At 39.3% G+C, this 23,961-nt stretch overlaps 1 protein-coding gene across 8 annotated transcripts in view; it reads right to left on the bottom strand.

The window, feature by feature from the left end:
- ST3GAL3 (ST3 beta-galactoside alpha-2,3-sialyltransferase 3) overlaps positions 1–23,961 on the bottom strand; it is a 187,983-nt gene that overhangs the window by 105,122 nt on the left and 58,900 nt on the right. For 6 of the 8 annotated variants that reach the window (XM_059821769.1, XM_059821770.1, XM_059821773.1 and 3 more), the window contains one exon: positions 11,824–11,916. The exons of the other annotated variants lie outside the window; for them this stretch is intronic. In XM_059821769.1, the coding sequence (XP_059677752.1) occupies positions 11,824–11,916 (93 nt within the window). The remainder of the gene's footprint in view (positions 1–11,823; positions 11,917–23,961) is intronic. 8 annotated transcript variants of the gene reach the window in all.

Genomic DNA, 23,961 nt, shown 5'->3' with positions numbered 1-23,961 from the left:
ATATCAATTTAGAAAGAGGAAACCATATAAAACTTTAATTATTTTTTTTCCAGGAACAGTACAAGACATGTTATTTGAAATGTACACAATTCTGAAGCTTACATCAGTTGTTTAAACTTGGAAGAATAACAAATTAGCATAGCAGATACAATGATTTTCAGGAAAATCACAATGAAACACTTAAGAGAGCTGGACACAGATTTTCTGGTTTACAAGCTGGACACTGGAGTAAGCTACAGCCCTGACTTGCACATAGAAAGTTCCTGTGCAAGTAAATCAATGACTCAAAGTGCTTCAGGAGAGAAAAAGATGTGATCATTCTTAAAGGTATGGCAGATTACACAAAAAGGAAACAACTTTTTTTCAGAAATTTAGCAAAATGGAAGCAGAATTAAAAAATACGGTAATTCTAGTGAAATATGTCATCCCATTGCAGTCAGCTTCACTGCAGTATATGGTAACGCACTTGCCTTGGTCTCCAGCATTACAAGTGATTTGGGTTGGGTTGAACCAGTGAGCAAGAGTCCTTGGGAAACTACAGGAACTTCACCAAGCTACTGTGATCCCTGACACTATTACAACAGTTACAGAATTGCTTTTATAGTATTTAGCAACTGATTTATGGATTTTATTTTGCTGTATAGTTAGCTCAGAATTATAGTAAAAGGTACCAAGAAAATAATTGCCAAAGGAACTTACATCATTCGTGCTGCAGTGGAGTCAGAGCATCTACAATATTATCTGAACAACATTCTCAAGTGACTTTTAATCTTTCCAGTTTTTACCTTCATTTGCCTAATGTAGAGTAGGAGGGTTCCCCAGACTGTTTCTAATTTTGCCTAATAATCTTGCATAAATTATCAGACTTCCTTTTCATTTATATTCTTAGCCAATGTGCATTGGCTCCGTGACAGCATTTGCATGCACTGACACTCCTGAAATGTTTCAGTAATAGAACAAAGTCTGACAGTAAGAGAGGAGGAGGGAAAGGTAGAAGAAGAAAATAAATTACTTGAAATCTACCCAAAGATAGGAAACTTGATGAAAACCACCAGCGGGGAGTTCAGAGGAACAATTATGCACTCTTGAGTACAACTCAGAAAACTCTGAGGAAAGCTGCATGCTTTTCTACAGCAAGAGGAAATCACTGGTGACATACAGAGCCTGAGAGATACCAGGGAACTTCTGGGGCTCTAGGGAGACGATGGGCTGGACCAATAAAGATGATCCTTCAGAGAGCCGAAGTCAGAGTTTTAATCAAAAGAGAGATACCCAAAACCACTTTCTTAAGGGAATGTGAGAAAAAGAAAAGAAGGTAAGACATGCATGAAATCCACAGTGATATTACATACACAGCTTAACTTTCATGCTCACTGATATTTTTCATTCGTTTCATTTCATGCTCACCGATATTTTCATTCACTCAAATGCATTTAGATGCTCAAGCAATCTTTGCTGCAAGATTTTTCCTGAACATTAAACATTTTTATTGGTATAGCTTTAAGAGCAGATGGGCCACAGCAACAGAGCCCAAACACACAGGCACAATAAAATATGCTTATTTGGTGGCATGGATTAAGTTTATTGTTTCTATTACAATCATGCATGCTCATGCAAATACGGTTATTTTTTTGTACATTTGCAAATCTGTCCCTTTTTTTTTGGTTAAAGTTCACGACTTAGAAATAACTGTAGTATTCTGGAAAACAAAAAAATGCAAAACAAAACAAAAACCCCTGTCCTGTTCCGACTCTGGCATAAGATGCAGTGTACTCATACTGAAGCGAAAGCGCATATGCTCTGCACCTTTTTCGAAGCCAGAAGGCACACGCTCAGTAAGGTCCATGTGCCCATATTCCAGCTTTCATCTATCAGCCTCACTTAATTCAGAAGTCACAGAAAGGAATCTGAAGACAAACTTTTCAGAGACAAAGCCTGCACATCACATGGATTCACTTTTTTTTTTTTTAAAAACTCTTGAGAGAGGTTAAGCATGAAAGATTTCAGCTCCAAAAACGGGTCTGATGTAGAATCTGCTGTCATGATCAGCACATGGGAACTGCGTGTACTACTGTGCACACTTAAGATTAAAAAAGTCAGTGTGGGATAGAGAGAACAACTTGCATGAACCGAAGGTGAAACCAGATACCTAACTCCTGACCAACCGCTCCCCAGACCGTTGTCCTGGTGCCCAGGCTCGCTTACGGGGTTTTTGCAGTCCCATCACCTTAGCTCTTCATTCCCAAACTGCACCCTTGGCAGTGTTGGTATAATGATTTGGTAATTCCATAAACTGGATCAGTGAACTGATCTGGATTAAAAATAATCTTGCACAAAATGAGTAGATGGATGGGGGAGGGAAAACTCATGTTTGGACATAAGGGTTATTTTACTTACTCAGTTTATTGCACTGTCCACAGGCAGTTATGCTAGCAGAGGTAACGCAGCAGCACAAGGGGTGGCAGCATGAACTCCTTAAGCTAAGTGCCAGTAGAAAAGAGGATGCAGACACAGAACCCGAGCCTTTTTTTTTTTTAAATCTACTGTAGCATTATGCCACATCTACTTCAACCTGAGTGCAGCAGCATGCACATCTTCAGAGGCTGCCAGAAGTGAAGAAATGAGCTGTTGCCATTGAAGTTTGTTTTTAAGTACAAGCTCCAGCTGGTTAATCAGTGATACAAATTTAAGACCTAGCAGCAAAGTTCTGTGTACACAGTTTCACCTGCTCATCTCCCGAATTATGTTCCTGATCATTGCTCTCTAAAAAAAAAATGAATGCAGGGAACCTGTCACAGAGAAATTAGTTATTTGACCACACTTTAAACAGAGCTTTGGTTACCACCCTTTCAGTACCAGAGGTTTGCAACACTGAACGTGAGTTATCAAATGTTGCCTCTTAATCCCATCTTCATCCCGCAAACAAGGCAGGTGGAAGGGACTGAAGCAGTCAGGGTGTTCTGAAGGGCAATCCATTTGCCCCAGTTATAAATAGCAACAACAGCTCAAACAACAATCCTAATCTGAACATTAAAAGCAAATGTCTCCGAACAGACTGTGCTGTATGTTCACTAAAGCACAGCGAGCTGTGACAAAATATTTTGTGAGATAACATGCTTTTCACCTTTAGGCAGAAGTATGAGAGATTTAGTTCTCCCAAATGAGCACGTGGCAATAAAAAATCCCATAGGAATTATCAAAGGAACATATAATGGGATCTGTTGTATACTCTGACCCAATTCTGTCACTCAAAATTGGCATTTTTAAAAATGATCCACTTTGTAAGTGCCTTCACATTGTATGTAATACCCAACACACTACCTGCGGAGGTGAGAAAGTGATAAAATCTTCACTCCAGAACCAAACCCTATGGGGGGAAAAAAAGGCATTAACTCACAAAAATCACAAGGAAAGAAAAGTAGAGCAGTGCAAAATGCTCCCTTTGCCAGCAGTGACAGTGGGTCAGCAGCTGACCGCATTGGAAGATGTATTACTGGAAAAGCCACGGAGCTCTGGGTGGGGAGGTGCTGCCCAGACACCAGAAGTGATTTGAGGAGTGTTACAGTGTGCATGTTTTGGCTTGCACGTTTGTTTAGCCTGGGTTTTACAAAACACGGAGCAAGGATGTGCCAGGAGGTAAACATGAGCAGCAGCCTGCTCCGACTTCCCAGGCACGAGCCAGGCATCAAACAGCACACAGCTCAGAGAAATTGGAAACACTGACCGCTTAAACAACCAGGGCACCGTCAATTCCTCTTTCATCCCTCCTTTCCCATCCTGCAAGTCCTGATCCCCTTTAGCCGGAGTTAACCAAGGAACTGAGAGAAGCTAATGATGCTCAGCACTTCCCAGGAGAAAATACACCTGCATCGACTTCTCCCTGCCAATTCAAACCTCAATAATGCAACAACTATTTCCTTAGTCTTTGCTGTGCGGACAGGTAGAATAAGCAAGATACAGCATCTGAGGGGAGTCATGAGGAAGACTCCGGGTCAATGCTCTGGCACCCCCAAACACCCTTTTGGGCACTGGCATGTACAAATTTCCTTACAGAGCTTTGATTACAGCAGTTACTGGGACACTAAATGTAACTTTGAGCTGTGAAACAACCTCCGCCATCATTGTACACTATTCCTGAACACACAAGCACAGAACAAGAGACTTAAAGGAGGAACAAGGGTTGGGATACTCCCCATTCCTAGAACAGGAATAATCTCATTTTAAGGAAAGTGAAAAGTCTTTCTCACAGCAGCATCTGGGACACAGGGACCCTGACTTCAGTGGGAGCCTCTACAAGTGTCCACTCTTTCGTTGGGCATAAGCTGCTTTGACAGTTCAAATTAACAAAATGAACCACTACAATGTATTTCAAAATGAGATGTACATTATGCATATAGGTAAAAAAAAAAACCCTACTATCAATAATTAATCCAGCATATATATATACACACAATTTTATATATCTTAAAAAATTAAGGGATACTACCCACTGTACCTGAAGAGACCGCAAAATATGCAGCAGATGGATTACACAACAGTCAGGGAATAGGTTCGAATTCCCATAGCAAGCCTCAGTGGCAAACTGATTATCCAGCCTATTTCTTCAGTAAACTCTCACGAACCCTGTGAAGCTGCCATCCTTTGGCTTCCTCTGCTCTCCTTAAATAGTTAATCACAAAGGAAGCAGCCATCACCTGTGCTGACAGTCTCTAAGGACTGAGCTCAGGCCCTGTCACTTCAGTACAAGCCCACGCTGGGCAGTAATTCATGAGGCACCGACACAGCCAAACATGAGTAAAGTCAGTTCTAAGCAGAGAGTTAAAAATTCTCTTTTTAAAATATTTTTTGTAAATATCTAAGTAAGAAAGCAGGAAAGCATGGAATGAAAAGATGCTCTTGTGTGCTTATTATAAGAGGCACAGCTTCCTAGAAGGGAATATGGAAATGAATGGGGAAGTATTTGGGATAAGGGGACCACATTTTGAAATTATCCCCATCCCTATTCAAGCCCTTGCTAAAGCTCCAGTTCCATCTGAAGTCCCCATCCCCTATTTATATGTAAGAATGCATGGAAGAAATTTTTTTGCATGTAAGAATGCTTTTTTTCTAAAGTATAAAAGCTGCATAAACTGTACCTGCAAGACAGCAACGGCAAAGACAATTTTGCCAAGCCCTGGTTCCAGGAGACAGGAGTCTACCCTGCACACGCTAGAGAAAGGCCTTCTGGAGCTGTCCGAGCTATACGTGACTGGCCGGTGGAAGTGGAGATAGGCACAGGAGTCTATCACCTACAGTATATCAAGGGGGAACTAAACATCAGAAAAACACAGAAGAATGACTTGAGAGAAAGCCACTGAAATTTCTATGTCTGGCATAAATATGTGCCATGTATTCTCCACTGATACGAAAGCTTAAAAAACATTGAACTTTGTCTATGAAGAAACGATTCAGCATGAAAGTACAAATGCAGGGGAGTTTACAGGAGAGCTGGTTTTCCTCAGAATGGAGAGTGGGCTGCTACAGTGAAAAATAACCAAAAAAACCCTGAAGAAAGTGGCAATTGCTAACTGACAGGAAGTTTGTACCAGAAAAATCAAACAAACCAATCTGATTTTGTTTCTGAACTGACCTAACAAAGTTGTTTGTGATTCATGTACAGAAGACTATTTCTCAGCACCAATTCACTAGAAAGAGATGTTTAGGATCATATCCTTGGTTCTAAAAAATAGTCTTATATATCTGAATCACAAATGTTAAAGTCACTATTTTGGTCACAACACCTATAGATTTATTGCATATTGAACTTCCCCCCTTTCCCTCTTATTCTGAAATCTTTTCAGATACTCTTTTTATCTTTCTTTAACTACGTCTTTCGCATATTCTCTTACCAACCACAAATTCACAAGTCTGCAGGCTGCAGACGTTCCCCCTCTATTTACCACCTCCTCTAATTTCTAGTATTAGCTGCCAGCTTACAAGAGCTTGTGGTTGGAAAATTGTCAGTAGCTGAATTGTCCCGGGTTGGTATGTCAGCCGCAAACCATGGGCAGAGGTCTCTCTTCTCATTTAATAAAGAATAGAGCATAGAAAAAGAACTGTACACTGGCAGCACCGTTTCCACAGTAAGGCCAGACATGCAGGGGACTGCAGTGTTACCACTGCAAACACAAGTTAGTGCCTTCTACAAAAAGGTCAAAACATTAGGCTCCAGACTTGTAGGTGACCTCAGACCTACTAAAAATAGTCTAATTCACTGAACAAAGACCTGCTGATGCCATTTTAGCAAAGACACTTGTCATTTTCTTTGTATCATTCCAAAACCAGTAGCCTTACTTCAGGCACTTTGAGTCATTATCCAATGTTGGGATATTTCCAAGAGGCAGAATCGTATTGTCCTGGAAAGTGAAAAATTAGATAACTCCTTTGGTTACAAGGAGCAGCAGATGCAGCCCAGCTAGCCAGCTCCTACACTGAGATGCGGTACTGAGATCATGCATCCATTTCTTTTGGTGGGGAGCCACTGTCATGATTCAGATTACAGCATGTTTTTCTGAAGCTATGCCAGTCTACCTTTAAGGCATAATAATTAAAAAATCCAGAACCAAACCAAATGAAAACATGGGCATGGGCACAATGGATTAGACCAAATTTCCATTTAGCCTCATACTCCATGTCTGTGTCCACTGGCCAAGATTTCAGTAAAAAACCTAAGAAACAGGGAATATATAAAGCTACAATCTTCCCTCAACATCCATTTAGGTTCCAGCCTCCTGTAACTTAGAGATTTCCTTGCCTGTTTCCAAATCCTTATGGTCAATAGAACTGTCAATCTTTTTTTTTTTTTTTTTTTTTTTAAATCTTTTGCCCACAATGAAACTCATTCTCAGAAAAATATAACTGGAAATAGCATGAAATTGCACTTCCCTTCATTTATTTTAAACCTGGTGCACAATATTTACATTGAATACCTCTAAATCTTGAACTGAGAGAAGCAATCACGTAAACATCTTCTCCATGCCATTCACTATATTACACATACTTATCAACACCCTCTGCACTCTGCTTGCTCCACCTCAACCTGGAAAGTCTAAATCTATTCAATCTTCCTAAGCATGGAATTAGCTCCACGTTTTTATTTACTCTTTATTACCACTATATATACCTAATTCTTCTAGATCTGTTTCCACATTAGTTGAAGAAAATTAGATGTGTTATTGAAGATAGAGGTGCAAGGGGTATTTATACAGCGGCATAACATATTCTTGGGTTTTCTGCATTTGTCTCCTAATATTCCACAGTCTTTTAACCATCGCTGGTCAATAAGTCACGGAACCACCCACACTAATTCCAAGATCTCCTTCCCGATTTGCAAGGCGTAACTAAGTCCATCATTAGGTATATGCTGTCAGATTAATCTTCTCAACAAACACTACCTTACATCTATCGGAATTGAATTTGGCCTGCTATTTTGTTGACCCATCACTTAGTGCTGTGAGATCCCTCTGACGTTCCTCAGTCAGCCTGTGGTCTTGCTACCTGGAAAAATATGTCATTCATCCTCCATTCCAGATAGTATATGAGCACTTAGAACAGCAGAGATCCCAGCAGAGGTTCTCCAGAGGACTGCAGGGGTAACGTCCCTGTGCTGTCCAATCTTCTTATTTTTTTCCATACAGTTTCCAATCTTTACCTAGTCACTACCTAACCATTACAGGATTACACAAGTTTAATTTCCCTGAAGTCTTTGAAACACCAAGTGCTTGGTTGGTTTATTTGTTTTTGTGGGGTTTTTTGGTGTTTTTTTTTTAAAGAAATACAGACATATTGTATTAGTTAAATCACCTTTATCAAATGCTCATCCAGTCATTCAAACAGCATGAGCTGGTTTACAGGGCAGGACTTCCTGCTGTAGAAGATAACTTGACTCCTCTTTATCATCGCCTTTATTCCTGTGAATGAACACGAATTCTATTCTTTTTTTTACAGTTTCTACTGAGGTGTGTAATACAGAAACCAGGCCCACTATTAGTTTCCAGTTTCCCAAAATGCTCCACAGGCCCTTCTTGAAAAGCCTGACACGTTTACTGCTTTTCATTCTTCCATTCTAAAGCCAATTTAAGCAACGATTATATACAACTGTGTGTAACTCGGCAACTTCACCACCAAGTTGTTCACAAAGTGAGAACTTTTCCTAGCAATTCATTGTGCCGATTTGCTCCAAAACGTCAACCTTCTGTCAGCTTCCCCCAGCCTGTCCCCCAGAAAGGAAGTCTCCACGTGGGAACTGTTCTGCAGTGAATAGCAATGCAAATAACTTCTCTGCTATGGCTTTACCTTCCCTTAGCTCACATGTAATATTATGATCATCTATCAGCCCATCGGGATCTCTGGCAGGCTTTCTGCTTTTGACAGTTAGACAAAAAGCTTTATGGTTTTTTTATGCCTTTATAAAGTTGTTCCTCAACATTTTTTTGGCTTACCTCATTATGGTTTATATTTAACTTGCCAAAGTTAATGCTCTTTCCTATTCTCCTCATTTGGATACAACTCCCGCTTCAGAAAGATGACTTATTTCTAGAAGCCTTGTTTACTTTACTGTTTAAGCCAGTCCTTGTTCATTTTTGTGGCTTGCCTTCAATCTCTTGTTTCCCCTCCCTTCTCAGACTTTCACCATCAAAACTGGACACAGTATTCTAGAAGTCTTGGGTTGTGGAGTTTTTTGGGGGGTTGGGTTTTTAATTTTAAATCAGTGCTACACACAAAATTTCTCAACTTATGTGTGTACATATGAACCTGAAATAGCACTTCAGCTATGATATTTTGTTGAGATTACACAAAGCTTTCTTTGTGCCTGTTTCCATGACAGAGTTTTTCTATCTTGAAGGTATAATCTGCATTTGTTTCTCCCAGATGTCTTACTTCATATTGGATGTATTAACATATATTTTGTTGGACTGTGGCCATTTAAATCAGGCAATCCAGATTGTTCTCTAAAAGTAACCAATCCTTATTTAGTACTCTCCAATAAGTGTATCATCTGCATGCTTAACCTAGGATTTTTTCCAGTTAGGATTATTGATGAAGGCATCAAGCATTGCTAGAATGAGAACTGATCGACTGAGGAGCTCATTAAAAAAGCCCATTTAGTCTTTCCTTACCAGCAACCACATATTCAGATTTCTCAGGGCATTGCTCTTTAATCCATCTAGCACTTGCTTATGCTTGGTAAAGTCTGAACTCACATTTTTATCATTAATGAAGCACTTACCAAGAAGAGTTACATCCTCTGAAAAATATTTATTCTATCTCAACTATTTCCATCATATTTTGCCTATTTACATTTAAAATTGCACTAAAAAGTCAGGAACCTTCAGAATGGGAAAACATTTATTCATTTTATTCATGCTTGAAAACAGCCAAACCAACTTTATCCAAATAATAATAAAACCCAGTAAAAACACACATTTTATGGCAAAGACCAAGCCTGAAAAATGTCAGCTGCAGAGATGATGTTTTCCTAATGATACGAGCAACTGGAAGCAAAAGCTAGAATAAAAGAAATCATGCAGCTCAAATACTTAAATCAACAGGCAAGCAAATTTGGCTTTAAGCCAAATTGGTAATATTAACTTGGCATAGTTCTTGGAGTATGAGAGAAGTTTCAGAAGAGAAGGAATCTTAAGTGTAGCATGGAATTCTTTGCAGAACTACTGGTCAGCCATCCTTACACCAATCCTAGGTAAAATAATGAATGTCCAACACCGAATTCAATTAATAAAGAATTAGAGGACATCCTGAAAAAAACGTCAACCTTAGTAAGGTTTAGGGTTAACGTTAGAGAAGCAACTGAACATAAATCCCCAGCAAAATGCTGTCTTTAGAACTATGAATATGATTTTTCAATGTAGGAACAAGAAAAGAACCACCTAGTTAGACTAGAGACAAGATACTACCTCTTTGCATGGTATTAGCTCAATGAAGTTAGCTACTAGGAGAAGGTGACTGAACAGTGATCTGTGGGTAGCTACGGAGGAAAAGAATAAAAAACACTTTTAATTCTAGCAGGCAAAACCCCCTCCTTCTTGAAGCCAAAGTCTTAAATAAATTTAAAATTAAAATAAGATTAATATTTTTGCAATAATGACTTTATCCATAGGAATAATGTAGCACATTATTACCAAATTGTCCATCAGTTGAAATCTTTAAATCAAGCTAACTAGCTTGTGATCTATGATGAATTTACTGGAAGAAAACATGTCCTGCATCATGAAACAAATCAGGATAAGGGACCATTAATGGTATTTTTCTGGCCTTAATAACTGTACTAAACAGTCTTCCTTCTTCAGTGTATATAATTTATCTCTGCAAAATCAATAGGTAACAACAGCCATGCTTTGGCAAGCGCAGTTAGGTTTCAGCTGTATAAAGAAAGGAAGGCTTTAGCTTCAGACATCTTATCACAGATAAATTACCTCATATTTCTCTTCTATACTATTTACATTTAATATGTACATAAAACACAGATTTAAAAGCACTCAGAAAGTTCTTAAAATAGAGGATGATAAGGTATCTACCTTTGGTTCCACTATTTATTTATATTCTAACCAGAGTTCCAAAATTCACACAGAAGATAATACTGATAGTTGTTTGTTTTACACTGGCGATGGAGAACATAGTCTCAACACTTAGTGTTGTGTTTTGTTTTTAAGGCCTGGCTGTAGTATCTGCCAGTTACAAGGTAATGTCAGATTTTTATTTTTAATTTTTAAAGTTTGCAGATACCACACTTGCCAATAAAAACAAAGAAAGAAGGTACCACCAGTTTCAGGCTTGGCCTGAAGGCCATGGTCACCCAACCTAACCTCTATATGTGCAAGTCATGGAAATTTCCTCCTCAAAAGAAATAAAACATATCTTTTCTAAAAGTACCAGTTGTGTTAAGAAGTCCACAACCTTTTTTGCCAAAGAGATCACTGAACTAGAGCATCTTTTCCACATGCATTAGAAGCCTGTACAAAGGTCAAATAACCATTCGGTCAAATTTTCCATTTGATGAACCAAACTGAGATCCTTGAGCCTCAGCAGTATAATGATCTTGCCAATCTATCTTCTGAACTGTCTTCCAGCAATTCTACAAACTCCTTGAAATGCAGAAGCCACAAGGTGCATTAGACAAAGTCATAAGCCAAATTTAAAGGTAAGTTTTGGTTGACCTGTTATGACTACATTCATTTCAGAGCTATCAAACAGTACTGCAACTTTCTACACTTTCAGAGAGAAACAAATTCTGAAGAAACTAGTAACACTTTAGCTAACAATAACTTCTCAACACAGTAAGATGTACAACTTGTCTATAACATGTCTTAGACTCTTTGGAAAACACTATTGCAAAGCCTTCAGGCACCTGAGGGATGCTTTACCCTGTTCTCCCAAGTAAAAAAAAAAAAAAAGTGACAAGACCACGCTTTACTACTCCAGGTAACTTAGTATGTCACTTCACGACCGAAGCTTCCTAAAGATTGCATCATCTGGTACCAGCAGTGAGCTTGACCACACATCTGTATCATGCACTGACAATATGATTTGTTTTATTATTCAACACACACAACTCTACTCTTTGAGCAAGCTCCTAGTCAGACTGAAATCAATTAAGCCATTGCCACTGACCGCTCAAATGGCCCAGAACTTCAGCACCGGTCTCCCCTTGAGCCAATCAAGTGACAATGACACTTTTCCAGACAATCTCTGCAGATCATCCACCTTGAAGGATGAGAAGTCATCAGGGGAAGAGGGGAAAAAACCCCCAGTAAAGTAATTACTTACTTTGGGAAGATGACAGTCATGAGCGCTGATGCATAACCAGGCTTGCACACTCCCTCAGAGAAATTTGCATACTTTGATGCCAATTCTGGAGGCCTGTGAAAAAATAAGTAAAGAGTCAGGACTTCCCTGGCTATGAACTGGCTTTTGCAATCATCCAAGTTATTTTTTTCCTTATAGCTTTTCTGAAAAACAGCTATGAGGAATAATAACAAACGCAGACAGGTATTTATTTGTTGCAATATAGCATCACAGGAGAACAAGAAACAAAGGATAGGGTTAAAGACATCTGAAATACCACTAAACCACTAGTTTTGCTGAAAGATTTTCATACCTAGGAAGGTAAAGCTAATGGAAGAAAAATATCAAGATACCATTTTAGACTTCAACCTTTCAAAAGGAAGAAAGCATAAACAGCACTTTGATTTGGCTATTTTTCTGAAGTATGATCAAACTTAAAATTATAGAAAAGTATTATTTAGGAGACACCTTTCAAGCATTTGAAACAAACTGCTGAGCAGTTCTGACAGGCTATCATCAAGGGATGCATGCTTTCAGTATTTGGAACAGATGACATTGTTGCTGTTCTGTTGAGATGTGTCTTAATTCAGCTTGCATAGTGATTTCAGGGCCACATTTAGAATATTGGGGTTTTTTAATTTAGTTTTTGTACAGTAACAAGATTAGCAACTACAGAAAATATATTTAAGTCCAGTACATGCTTTTACCATAGATCTACTGAGTGACCTGGAAAAAACATTTAATTTTAGGTGTCCCTATTCACCACCTGCAAAATTTTTACATTCATCCATTTCACAAAAACATTACAAGGGTTAACTCACTTGTGCTTTCAAAGTAACATTAGATACCTTAATGTCAGTCACAGTATGAGAATTATTAATATTCCTTCCAAAAAAATGCATTTATAGTTACATGCTCAACATTCAGTGGAAGTTGCAAGGGTTAACCACCGCAAAGAGTCGATCAATAATATTGTATTTGCTACACCATTTTGTTAGCACAAGGCAAGTAACAGAAGGGTTTTTCCTACAGGTCAACAGTCGGAGTCAAATGAGGATGACAGTACAGATCTGCAGGCAGATCCACAAAAATAATTTTGAAGATCCCATTATTATCACCACCATGCTTTCTTTTCCAGGCATCACCAACATGCACATCACCAATATCACTGAACCAGCAAACAACTGCAAAATGTAATGAGCATGGATTCAGAGAGTTTCAAGTGAGTGGACCCCTGAGCTGAAGGCAAGGTCCTGGAGGGATTGTGAGCAGTGCTGCAAACAGAACCCCGGCTGGCAAAATTACATATCTGAATGACAGTAACTCCATGCTGAACTGGTAGGAACTATCCTTGCTGAACTGGTAGGAACTATCCTCGCTGAACTGGTCCTGGGGTCACTTCCCAAGAGATCACTAGCCAGTTCCAGCTGGGTGATGAATAGATGGACAGTTAATTTTACAATTAGCGACATACAGTACAAAACCTTCTAAATCTATAGTTCTTAAAGAACAAAATCTATTTCTGCTGAATAATAATCTAAATCTTCAACAGCTGGAAGAGGAAATAAACTGGAGAAAATAAAAAGTCACTGTAAGTATTTAATTTCTTAAGACCTTTGCAGATGAAAAGCACCAGAAAAAGCTTAAGAACATGGACCCGATTCTAATTCTGCCACAGATTTCCTGCATAGTTTTGGTCAAAACATGTAATATTTTACTATCACAATTCCTCATCTATAGGATGGCAGAACAATACATGTGACTGTTGACACTCTCAATTATCTACAGCAAGGTTTAGATTTCTCTAAATGTATTCTATAGACATCTGTCTAGATACAGGTGTAACATTGTCTAGCACAACTCATATCCACAAGTTTGGTTTCCATAGGTGGTATTATAATACATATCTCTAAATGAGAGAGATGAGAAAGCATCTAAGATGTGAGCATCTAGAAGTTTGAATCCTGAAGACTTGCACTGAATGATTTGTGCTCTGACTCCAGTCAGGATCTCTTCAGAAATAGGCACAGGAAGGAAAGGCCTGTTGCTGACAAAACAATGTTTTAATGGTGCTAAAATACATCCCCTTCTGACATAATCAAATGGGACAGCAGGGTGTACAGATCATAGCTTGTTGCAGCATTTCAGATATGAAGAAATGTGGGAAATGTTAATCTTTATCAAGCAAACTTAAGTGTTGCTGGATTTGTATTGTTTAAGCAACATACAGAAACCCCTAATACCAAAATCTTCAAAACCAAGTAGAAAGCAACTGGAATTTATCTGCAGCCACCACCGCAGTGAGTCATTGCTGGCAAACTTGCATAACTATTTCAACAGCAGGCCTTTCTCAAATGACCTCAGTGGTCACACAAAGTATCTTGTGCCACAAACACAGGCATTTTTCTCTTTTCTGATTTAATGGCGCTTTCATTATCAAATTAAAATGTCACTCAGACGCCCATCGTGGTGTTTCTGCAAAAGAATAGTAGGCTGAAACTCTCATGCATTTGAATCGTGCAAAATACCAATCAGAGCCGCATACTGATGGTGGAGCTGTCAATTACAAAACCCACAAAGACAGTCAGAGCTGCTAAAGCCCGAGGGGCCAAGCTGTTAACATTTCTTGGATGTGATGAAGTTCATGATCCAGAGTGCCAGAGGCAAAACAATTCTCGTAAGCCAATTGTAGCTGCCATCTTGTATCATTCAACATTTCCTCATCTCCTTTCTTCTAGCCACATATTGAGCCAGCAGGCTACAGAAAACCAGAAATGGGCACTCTACATTTTAAATCCATCTAGGGACACATTTTATTTGTTCAATTTCTTCAGATTACACATTACACACTGTCATTGCCAGCATGCTCATAACGATAAGCCTACATTAGGCGTAACTCACATTTACAGTAAGGCTGGACACAGCCTTGCTGTCTGTCTACCATTCTGCTACCACATGAAGCTATCCAAGCTAACATCATTTTAGATATATAATTTTTTTTCTGCAAGATTCACAGATCTCGCAGAGATTGCTCTTCCATAAATCATACTGCAAAACATCCTGCATGAAGCATCCCATAGAGAACTATACATTTTCCAAACAAATCCAGCTTTGTAAAAATCACACTGCTGTTAGTAAGTACACAGTTTTGTAACAAAAGAAGTGTACAGAACTGAAGGGTATGAATAAGCATCTCCTTCATATTTGATGACAATGTACTTATTACACTGCTGCATATATTGCTGCTTCTTTGATTATGTTTCTTATTTCCTAATGGAAGAAGCAGTATTACTGAAAGTACATCCTGCAAAGGGCACCTGACAAATTACCAAAACATGGTGCATGGCATTACAACAGCTTATGTTTGATTCTCATTTTACAATCCTGAATGCTGCTTACAACAGATGGGTCAAGAACTATGCACGAAACCAAACAATATCACTTTCTTAGTGTTTTATTAGTAAATAGCTTCATCTCATTAGCTGCATTATTGTGCCTGGAATCCAAGGCTACCCCGATCACACAGAAAGCTGCCGTGGTAAGCCAGCCAGGGCTATCATGACTGTTACGGCACAAAGGTGCCAATCTCCTCTACATCTTCCAGGTCCAAGCATGTTATTCCAGCTCCTGATTCTCATGCTCCTAGTTACAGTGAAAGCATCAGCGGGGTTGAGGTACTTAAAAAGCTAGTGGAAGCAGCAGAAAGGATATAATTAGATGACACTGCGGACCTTCAAATTTTGCTCAGATTTTGTGCAGGAAAAACCCAGTAAGATAATAAATTTATCCAGAATAAAGGAGGGAAACAATTCGTAGTCAGCAACTGTAAACAACTGCAGTTTTTAAACAAGTGCCTGCGTGAGGGTGAAGTTAAAGGGAAGTAATTGGCTTATTCCACTAAAAAGAAAATGCACTCTTGCTTTTTTTTCTGACTTTTCTCCTATGAGACTAGCACACATCCTGAATTCTTAAGATCTTCTGTGCTTCTCTACACTGTTATGTGGACAACAATCTTAAAATTTCACAACTTGGGTAAGTTAAAAATCCAGCTGCTTTCAGAGGATTTAGAAAAAGTAACAAGATTTTTCCTTCTGCTTGCATTTGGCAGATGTGTGTCTTCTTTTAATCTCAAATATGAAAACGTCACCATGGTTAATTCCTTCATCATGTCTTGATCAGGGACAGCATGTCATCCTCATAGGACTGGAATTAAATCCATTTAAAAAAAGAAATTAGTAATACAAACTCAGTGTTTGGACTACTAAAAAAAATTGCCCGCAACTAGGCTCATGTAACTGAATTACAAAATCTACTTTGAGAGACGGATTTTGCCACTTTGCCTTCTATATGGAATTTCAATTGTGGATTGTAAAAATTAAAAAACTTCATCTGTTTGAGATCATCTTATTTGAGGACTGATTTCTCTTGCTGTTACTCTTGCACACAAAATACATGTACCGATACATTTCTGAAACAAGGAAAAGGAGCTCTTTGGCAACGTGCTACGTTGACCCTTTGCCTTGGGGCTTCTTTCACTTTGATCCAAAATAACCTGAGTCTTATACCTATACAACAGCTCTACAAAGTGTATGTCATGATACCTGAAGAATGAATAGGAGACATGAGAACATGAAATGAAAAGCACGTAAAGCATAGTGGTTATTATGAAGTAATAATGAAATAACATTAGCAAGTAATTTGGCAGATCAAAAAAGGGCAGATCACAAAATCAAAGCAGTTAATGCTGAGACCCTGTATCTATACCACATGAGATTCAGGGCATTTTATTTTAGCTAGGACTCTAGTCAGATTCCCTGGGCCAGAGGTACTCATCACATACATACATGGCTCAATGTTCACCAAAAGGCCAAGTTTTATTTTGGACTCTTATATCCCCAATGAAATATTGTTGCATTTTCTAGACTCCTGAAATAAAACTTTCAGTTTAGTTTCTCCCAAATAAGCGCAGAGCTACACTTCAATCAGCATACAGTAAGAAAAAATTATGGGATTTGCTTCAAAATTGCAGGACTGCTCCAAACAAGACACTAATGAAGACACAGAGTGGCTAGGGTGTACATTTGTTTATATTTTAATTAATATCAAAGGGTTGCAGATCTTTGAACGGTATTTGTTTTATACATCACTTATAGCTTAATAAATAGCCTCCAGTCCTCAATATGCTTTTTCATAATATCTCATAAGCTCATAAAGCAACAAATGCCATTTGAGGGGGAAAATCCTGAATCAAAACCATAAACGTGCCCTCCCTTCCCAATTGGCAAGGACCTCTATTAAAGAGATGGATGAGAAAATAAGTGCCCCATCAACCCTCCCCTTCATTACAGACCATCAGCCTCACAGCATATACTACCAGTTCACTTAAAGGCATGGGAGGACACCTTTAGCAGGTCTGGTGATGCAGCTCTTTTACTTTCCTTCAGTTACTGCTGTTGAGCCAGAGAGAAGTCATTAACAACAGACGTCATTGACAACAACAGCAGGCTTCACCTATATGGCAGTCAATTCCCACACATAGTAACAGCAGGGGACTGAAAAATGTGCTTGCATATCTGGCTTCTATAAGTAAAAGACACAATCATCGTATCATTTTGACAGACAGAATCTTTTTGAGTGCAAGACACTATGGAAAGAAGATGAGCTGATGAACCTTCCTCTTGGTACATGGCTGGAGCTCCACGTTCAACAGGAGTGCTGTGTGGGTTAGGAAACACTGAAACAGAAGTTTAAGGAACTCTGATTACAGCTCTGTTAGAAGTCTCCAAACTTTGGTTCAAAGAATTACATGGCCTGATCATGTGATATCTGCTATTTTTCTAGTTCCAGCTGAGGAAAAACTAAACAAATAAAAGAAAGGAATGAGGAGATAGAAAGAAGAGGAAAAGCAGATGCTTACACTGAAAGAGACAGGAAATGAATCTATCACACTATAGCCAGCTAAATAGATGTAAATATTTTCAAATGTTACTTCAGTATGTAAGCAAATTCCTCAAGAAGGTTGTATGACCAAATATGAGGAGAGATGGCCCAAATCCCTCTTTCTAAAAAGATATGATGCACACTAAAAAAAATGTTCTGTTTTGCTTCTCCACCAAGAATTGTGGCTTCTCATTAAATTAATTTCTTAACAGCAAAGATAATCAACACATACTTTTGTTTATTTATTTGGACTACTCAAGAACACCAGCTGAAGAAGATCAGGTTACATTAAACTGGCCCAGGAAAACAAAGTTCTAAAGACATTCCACAAAAAACCCATGACCCACCTCTGTAGCCCTGAATGGAGACATGATGCGAAGTCAATGCTAACCCTTTGGGAAATTCACACTAGGGAGAGGGGCACTGAAAGCTGAAAACCACTGACACTGGCAATGCCATTCACCCTTTGTGAAATGTTGTCTTTGCACAAACACACTGAAGAGGTCTTCATCCACAAAAAAAGGCACAAGGATCCTACTTCCTTACTAAATTCCATTCCTGGTCTTTGACATACCAGGAATTAGATCACTAGGCAGAAGAACGAATTTCAGATTAGCCTCAGCAGTGCTAAATACATAAACATCTTAAGAAATACAACTATAAGTGATTTTTATATCAGAAAGGACTATGTCAGTGTACTGTCTCCTATAGTTCACAGAATCCAACAACCCTGCCTAGAGCTTCTCAATTAATAACCTTTTATCAACTCCTAAAAAAGTGTTGGGATCCTTGTGGACAAAAGAATCAGAAGTTTTCAAGCTAGAAAGTTTTTGTTTGTTTGTTTTAAATAAGTAAATAAAGAAACTAAATGCTGAGCAGATTCAAAGGATGCTGGTAAAAAATCCAAGAGAAATCCGTTGCACATTTTGTATGTGACCTCATGTTGCGCATTCCTCCAAGAATTGAGTAATATCCCTGATCTCCTTGGGTTTTTATAAGCTTTCCCCTTTTTTAGAACTTCTGTTTCTGTTACATCTTACCTTTAAGACTAGTAGCACAGAGAAAAAGCAGAATTGTGTTTCAAGAGACACAGATAAAGAGTAAAGAAAACAGTCCATTTGAGGGCTTGTTTGTGTTTTTAAAGAAACATGGAAAGGAGAAAACAACTGGCTGAAATACCAATCGTTAGACTAAACAAAAAGCATGAAATGCAGAAATTTGATTTTCACAGAAAGCAGCTGTTTACTGAAGAAAGAAGAAAAATACTAAGATGACTTCTCCCTGATTTTTCAATTATTTATTAATCTTTGGACCAAAACTTGTAATGTTAAGATGAAGTAACTTACTGATAATCAACATCATTAACAGACTGATATAATTAACATTAACATACTGATAATTGACAGCCTGACCCAACCCCATCTCTGCTGCTCAGCTGACTCCCGTTGACAGCGTTCTAATGCAGTGGGAAGATGAGCAAGGGCTATGGAGGCTTCTGGGGACAGACCCCTTCGGCCTGAGGGAGTGGGGATCCTTTCTGGCCTGGGTCTGTCTCGCATGCTCTTCACTGACCATGTTGTGTAGCCTCGCTCACAGTTCTTTGTCTTCCTTGGGGGAAAAATGATAAGTTAATTATAATTTTTTTAATATATTTTTAAATTTAAGGGTTGTGATTAGTGGCACAGTCTAGTTGGAGGTCTGTAACAAGTGGTGTTCCCCAGGGGTCAGTACTGGGTCCAGTCCTGTTCAATATATTCATCAATGACCTGGATGAAGGGATAGAGTGTGCCCTCAGCAAGTTTGCTGGTGACACAAAACTGGGAGGAGTGACGGACACACCGGAAGGCTGCGCTGCCATTCAGCATGACCTGGACAGGCTGGAGAGCTGGGCAAAGAGGAACCTTATAAAATTCAAAGGCAAGTGTAGGGCACTGCACCTGGGGCGGAATAACCCTGTGCATTGGTACAGGTTAGGGGCTGACCTGCTGGAGAGCAGCTCTGTGGAAAGGGACCTGGGAATCCAGGTGGACAACAGGATGACCATGAGCCAGCAATGTGCCCTTGTGGCCAAGAAGGCCAATGGCATCAAAAAGAGTGTGGCTAGCAGGTTGAGGGAGGTTATCCTCCCCCTCTACTCTGCCCTGGTGAGGCCACATCTGGAGTACCGTGTCCACTTCTGGGCTCCCTGGTTCAGGAAGGACAGGGAGCTGCTGGAGAGGGTACAGCAAAGGGCTATGAAGATGATTAGGGGACTGAAACATCTTTCTTATGAGGAAAGGCTGAGAGACTTGGGTCTTTTTAGTCTGGAGAAGAGAAGACTGAGGGGGGATCTTATTAATGCTTAAAAATACTTAAGGGGTGGGTGCCAGGAGGATGGGGCCAGTCTTTTTTCAGGGGTCCCCAGTGACAGGACAAGAAGTAATGGGCACAAACTTGGTCATAGGAAGTTCCAACTAAACATGAGGAGGAATTTCTTTACTTTGAGGGTGGTAGAGCACTGGAACAGGCTGCCCAGAGAGGTTGTGGAGTCTCCTTCTCTGGAGATATTCAAAACTCGCCTGGACGCATTCCTGTGAACCTGGACCTGAACTCTCTAGGTGAACCTGCTCTGGCGGGGGGGTTGGACTAGATGATCTCCAGAGGTTCTTTCCAACCCCTATCGTTCTGTGATTCTGTGATCATTCCTGAATGTATATTATTGGACTTTCATCTATTCTAGTTTCCAAATATCCAAAATTACTGGTTTCCATCCTCCATAATCTCAGGAATAAGTATCATCATTCTGGTTTTACAGATAAGAGACAAGGATGCCATAAAGGAGGATAGTCACTTATTCGGAGATGGGATGTGTTAGGACTCACTTAGTAGTCAATAAAAACTCTCTCAGCAGTCAGTTGGGATTCCCACCTGAACTGCTTTCTGAAAGAACTATCTAAAGAATGTCTAAATAAACTCTATTTCCCCTAAGTCAGAAATTATAGTGCTCCCTAATATTAGAACACATAATTCTCAAAACTTGTAAAAATTAAATGCTGTGATTCTCTATTTAAACACCTCTCAAAACTCACTGTTAGCAAAATGGCTATAAAAGTGAGCCAGTTAAAAGTCTGATGGGAAATAAAATGCTCACCTATCACATCCAATGCTGGCCAAACAAAGGAATGCAAGAAGATAAATTGAAATGTCATAATTTTGTTGCTGTAACCCTTAAGTCTTCAACACCAACCCTCATCTGTTACATCTACAAATGGGCAATGCTTTCTTTGGAACAGCAACAGTGTTATTCTATTTGTAGTGTAATGAATCCAGCAGCGTAGGTCCAGGAGAGACAAACAAGTGCTAAAGAGATAAGAATAAATAATTCAACTCAATTGGAATCCAGGAATCCCTGCTCAGGCTAGTAGGAGTTCGTACACCTGAAAACAAAGATACTCCCCCAAAGTCTAGAACTGTGCGGAAAAAAAGATCAAGCAAGAATTCCTGAAGCATCACATCTGAAATTACCGTTTTAAGTCTGTGGATACTACAGTTTAGTAGATTTGAATGTCAAAATCCAGTGCTTAGCAGTTTTAAATGCCAAATGAGAAAATCAGTTACACTAAGGTTTTAATCACCAAATCTTCCTTCTGAAAAATGTTGTTAATTTCATTGCAGAACACAGCCAGGCTATGGAACACTTCATTTCAGAGAACCTCACAGTGTTTAGCTAGGTGTGAGAGCACACTGGCACAGCAGAATGCTATGGAAAAGATCAACAGTCATTTATTATTCACTATTTCCCAATTTCCCATATCATCAGAACATCAACCAAAATTATCCTAAAGAAAGTAAAACACTGAGAGAAATAAGCACTTCTTTCATATAACATGCAGTTAATCAGTAGATTTCTTTACGTCAGTATGTTATAGAAGGCAGATGTATAGATGGGATCAAAAGCTGTTGAGATCTAACAGCATCCCCAACTCAGGAATACCAAAGCTTCCTCTCCTCACAAGCTGGAGAGTGACACTGGAGCAAGGACCGCTTCACGCTGGTGTATTATTCTCCTTCTCTAAGCAATTCTAGGGAGCACCTGGAGACAAGACACTGGGCCAAGTGAATCTTTGGTCTGGCCATTTTTATTTTCCCACAAAGGAAGTTCAATCCTTTCTGTTGCAGTAGCAGATCTATTGCACAGGCAAGTTGCAGAGACCAAACCTTAGGGGAATAAATCCCACTTGGAAAAATCTCTCTCAGCTACCTGATAGCAAATCTTTAACAAGAACAGTTCACAACACCCTCCCTTTTCAGTTTTTTTGGTAATTTGCAGGGGTAAGGGTGATCAAGGTTGCCCTTTAAACTTTTCTTTGGAAGATCTGGACAGCCTGGGAAAGAATAGGAACTTAACTCCTCTTAACCAAAGAAAAAGAGGACTCTGGATATGGCAAGACCTTTAATTCCTTTTTTTTTTCTGGGCTGGACTGAAACTGAGAGGAAAAAACCACTGGTCAGTGAATAAATTGCTTTAGATGGTACGTAAAGGTGACCTCATAATTGGGGAATGTGGTTTAACAGTAGCTTTATAAAATGCTGTATATAGTCACGATGCTCTGCATTTTTCTCACTCTTCTTTCTGAAGTAGTAGTCCAAAAAAAGCTGCCTTCACTGACCTATATTAGAGACAGATGTCATGAATTCAAACAGACATCAATTAATCTAATAAGTACCACACTGAAGTCTTAAGAAGAGGAAGGCTACATATTGGGAGGAAAATGTTTCCTCCAGAAACCTTGCTGTAAATACAGAACATAACCCCGACCTGGAGGAACCCTTGTGGCTAAACCTGCCTTCACGGAACTAACAAAAATCCAAACTGCTTTAGGGTAAATAATTAAGAATAGCCAGAACTCTTAACAGTAAGAACAGCTGCAGAGTCACCCAGATCAAAAACCCCTGTTTACTCCATACATTGTTCTAGTGAATGCTCCTCTGCTAAGATAACTTTTTTTTTTCACTTCAAAGAACAGCTGCTTGTCTGAAAAGGCCATCCAACCAACATCCAAACTGCCAAATGTAACCATGATGAGTCAGAACAGAATACAGTTTGTCTCAAAGAACTGTGAACAGCCCAATTAATCAGATCTTCCTTCATCTTATATCACCCCTAACTTCACTGAACATCAGTCCTACATCAGAAGGAGGTTATTTGTGGCTCTCCAAAAGAGCATATGCTGAAGTGGTTTTTTAAGATGTTTGCTGTACAGGCTAAAGGAGAACTTCAAGGCTAGGCATTGAAATCGGTTTCACTTTTCAACAGGACACTTCCTATCCTCTCTTCCTTGTTAATTCATCAAAATAGCAACACTTCACAAAATCACCTGAGCCCAAGTTCCATGATGATAAAACACAGCTTTGAATACTGCACAGATCAGAATCCCTGACTCAAACAAGTCAAATGACACAACCACCTTTGGGGATTTCTGCCTTCAGTGATGTAAAAAACGGTCAGTAAAAGATGATGAAAGGGAGTGGGAGGAATGCACTCAACATTTTGCAGCTGTATATGACACTGCTCACATTTTTCAGTTCTTCAAGATTAGCCCTTCTAAAGAGCCAGGGGGAAGATATTTCTAAGTAGGAATTAAAAGGTCTGAAATCAAACAGAAGTATCCAAACACATTCAATATGCATATCAAAAACATTTTGTTTGTTGGCTTTTCAGTTTATCCTTCTTTAACAAGCTGGAACAGATTGCATGGCAGACAAGGAAGAAACAGCATATACATGTTCTGTCAGTTTTCTGTCCCTCCCTTTGCGGTCCTGATTCCTGTTGCTGAGACCAGGACTGGGGCTGCAGCTAGTGTCAGGAGTGGCATTTCTGCCTGTTTACATTTCTGCAGTGAGCTGAGAAAGAATCAGATGGGCTTCTGTGTAACATAAGAGTACAAAGTATTTCATAAAAATGAATGGTTAATTGTTTGGTTTTCTCAAAAGCAACTAGAGAAAACCTCATTTGAGCCTCACAATTCAATTCAAACATCCAAAACCTCAAAAACATCTTACAGCAACAACTGCTACACAACTCCCTCCTTGACACGGCACATCACCCACAGCTGTAAGTAACCTTCCTGCTGCAAAGTAGCCTTCATCGTGTTTTGTTCATTGTGATGGGCACCACACAACACCAGCTCTCCCACCAGC

This window comes from Gavia stellata, chromosome 10 (assembly GCF_030936135.1).
Source record: "Gavia stellata isolate bGavSte3 chromosome 10, bGavSte3.hap2, whole genome shotgun sequence".
NCBI classification, from domain to species: domain Eukaryota; kingdom Metazoa; phylum Chordata; class Aves; order Gaviiformes; family Gaviidae; genus Gavia; species Gavia stellata.
The sequence above is the reverse complement of the archived record's forward strand: the minus strand, read 5'-3'. Positions and strand labels throughout refer to the sequence as shown.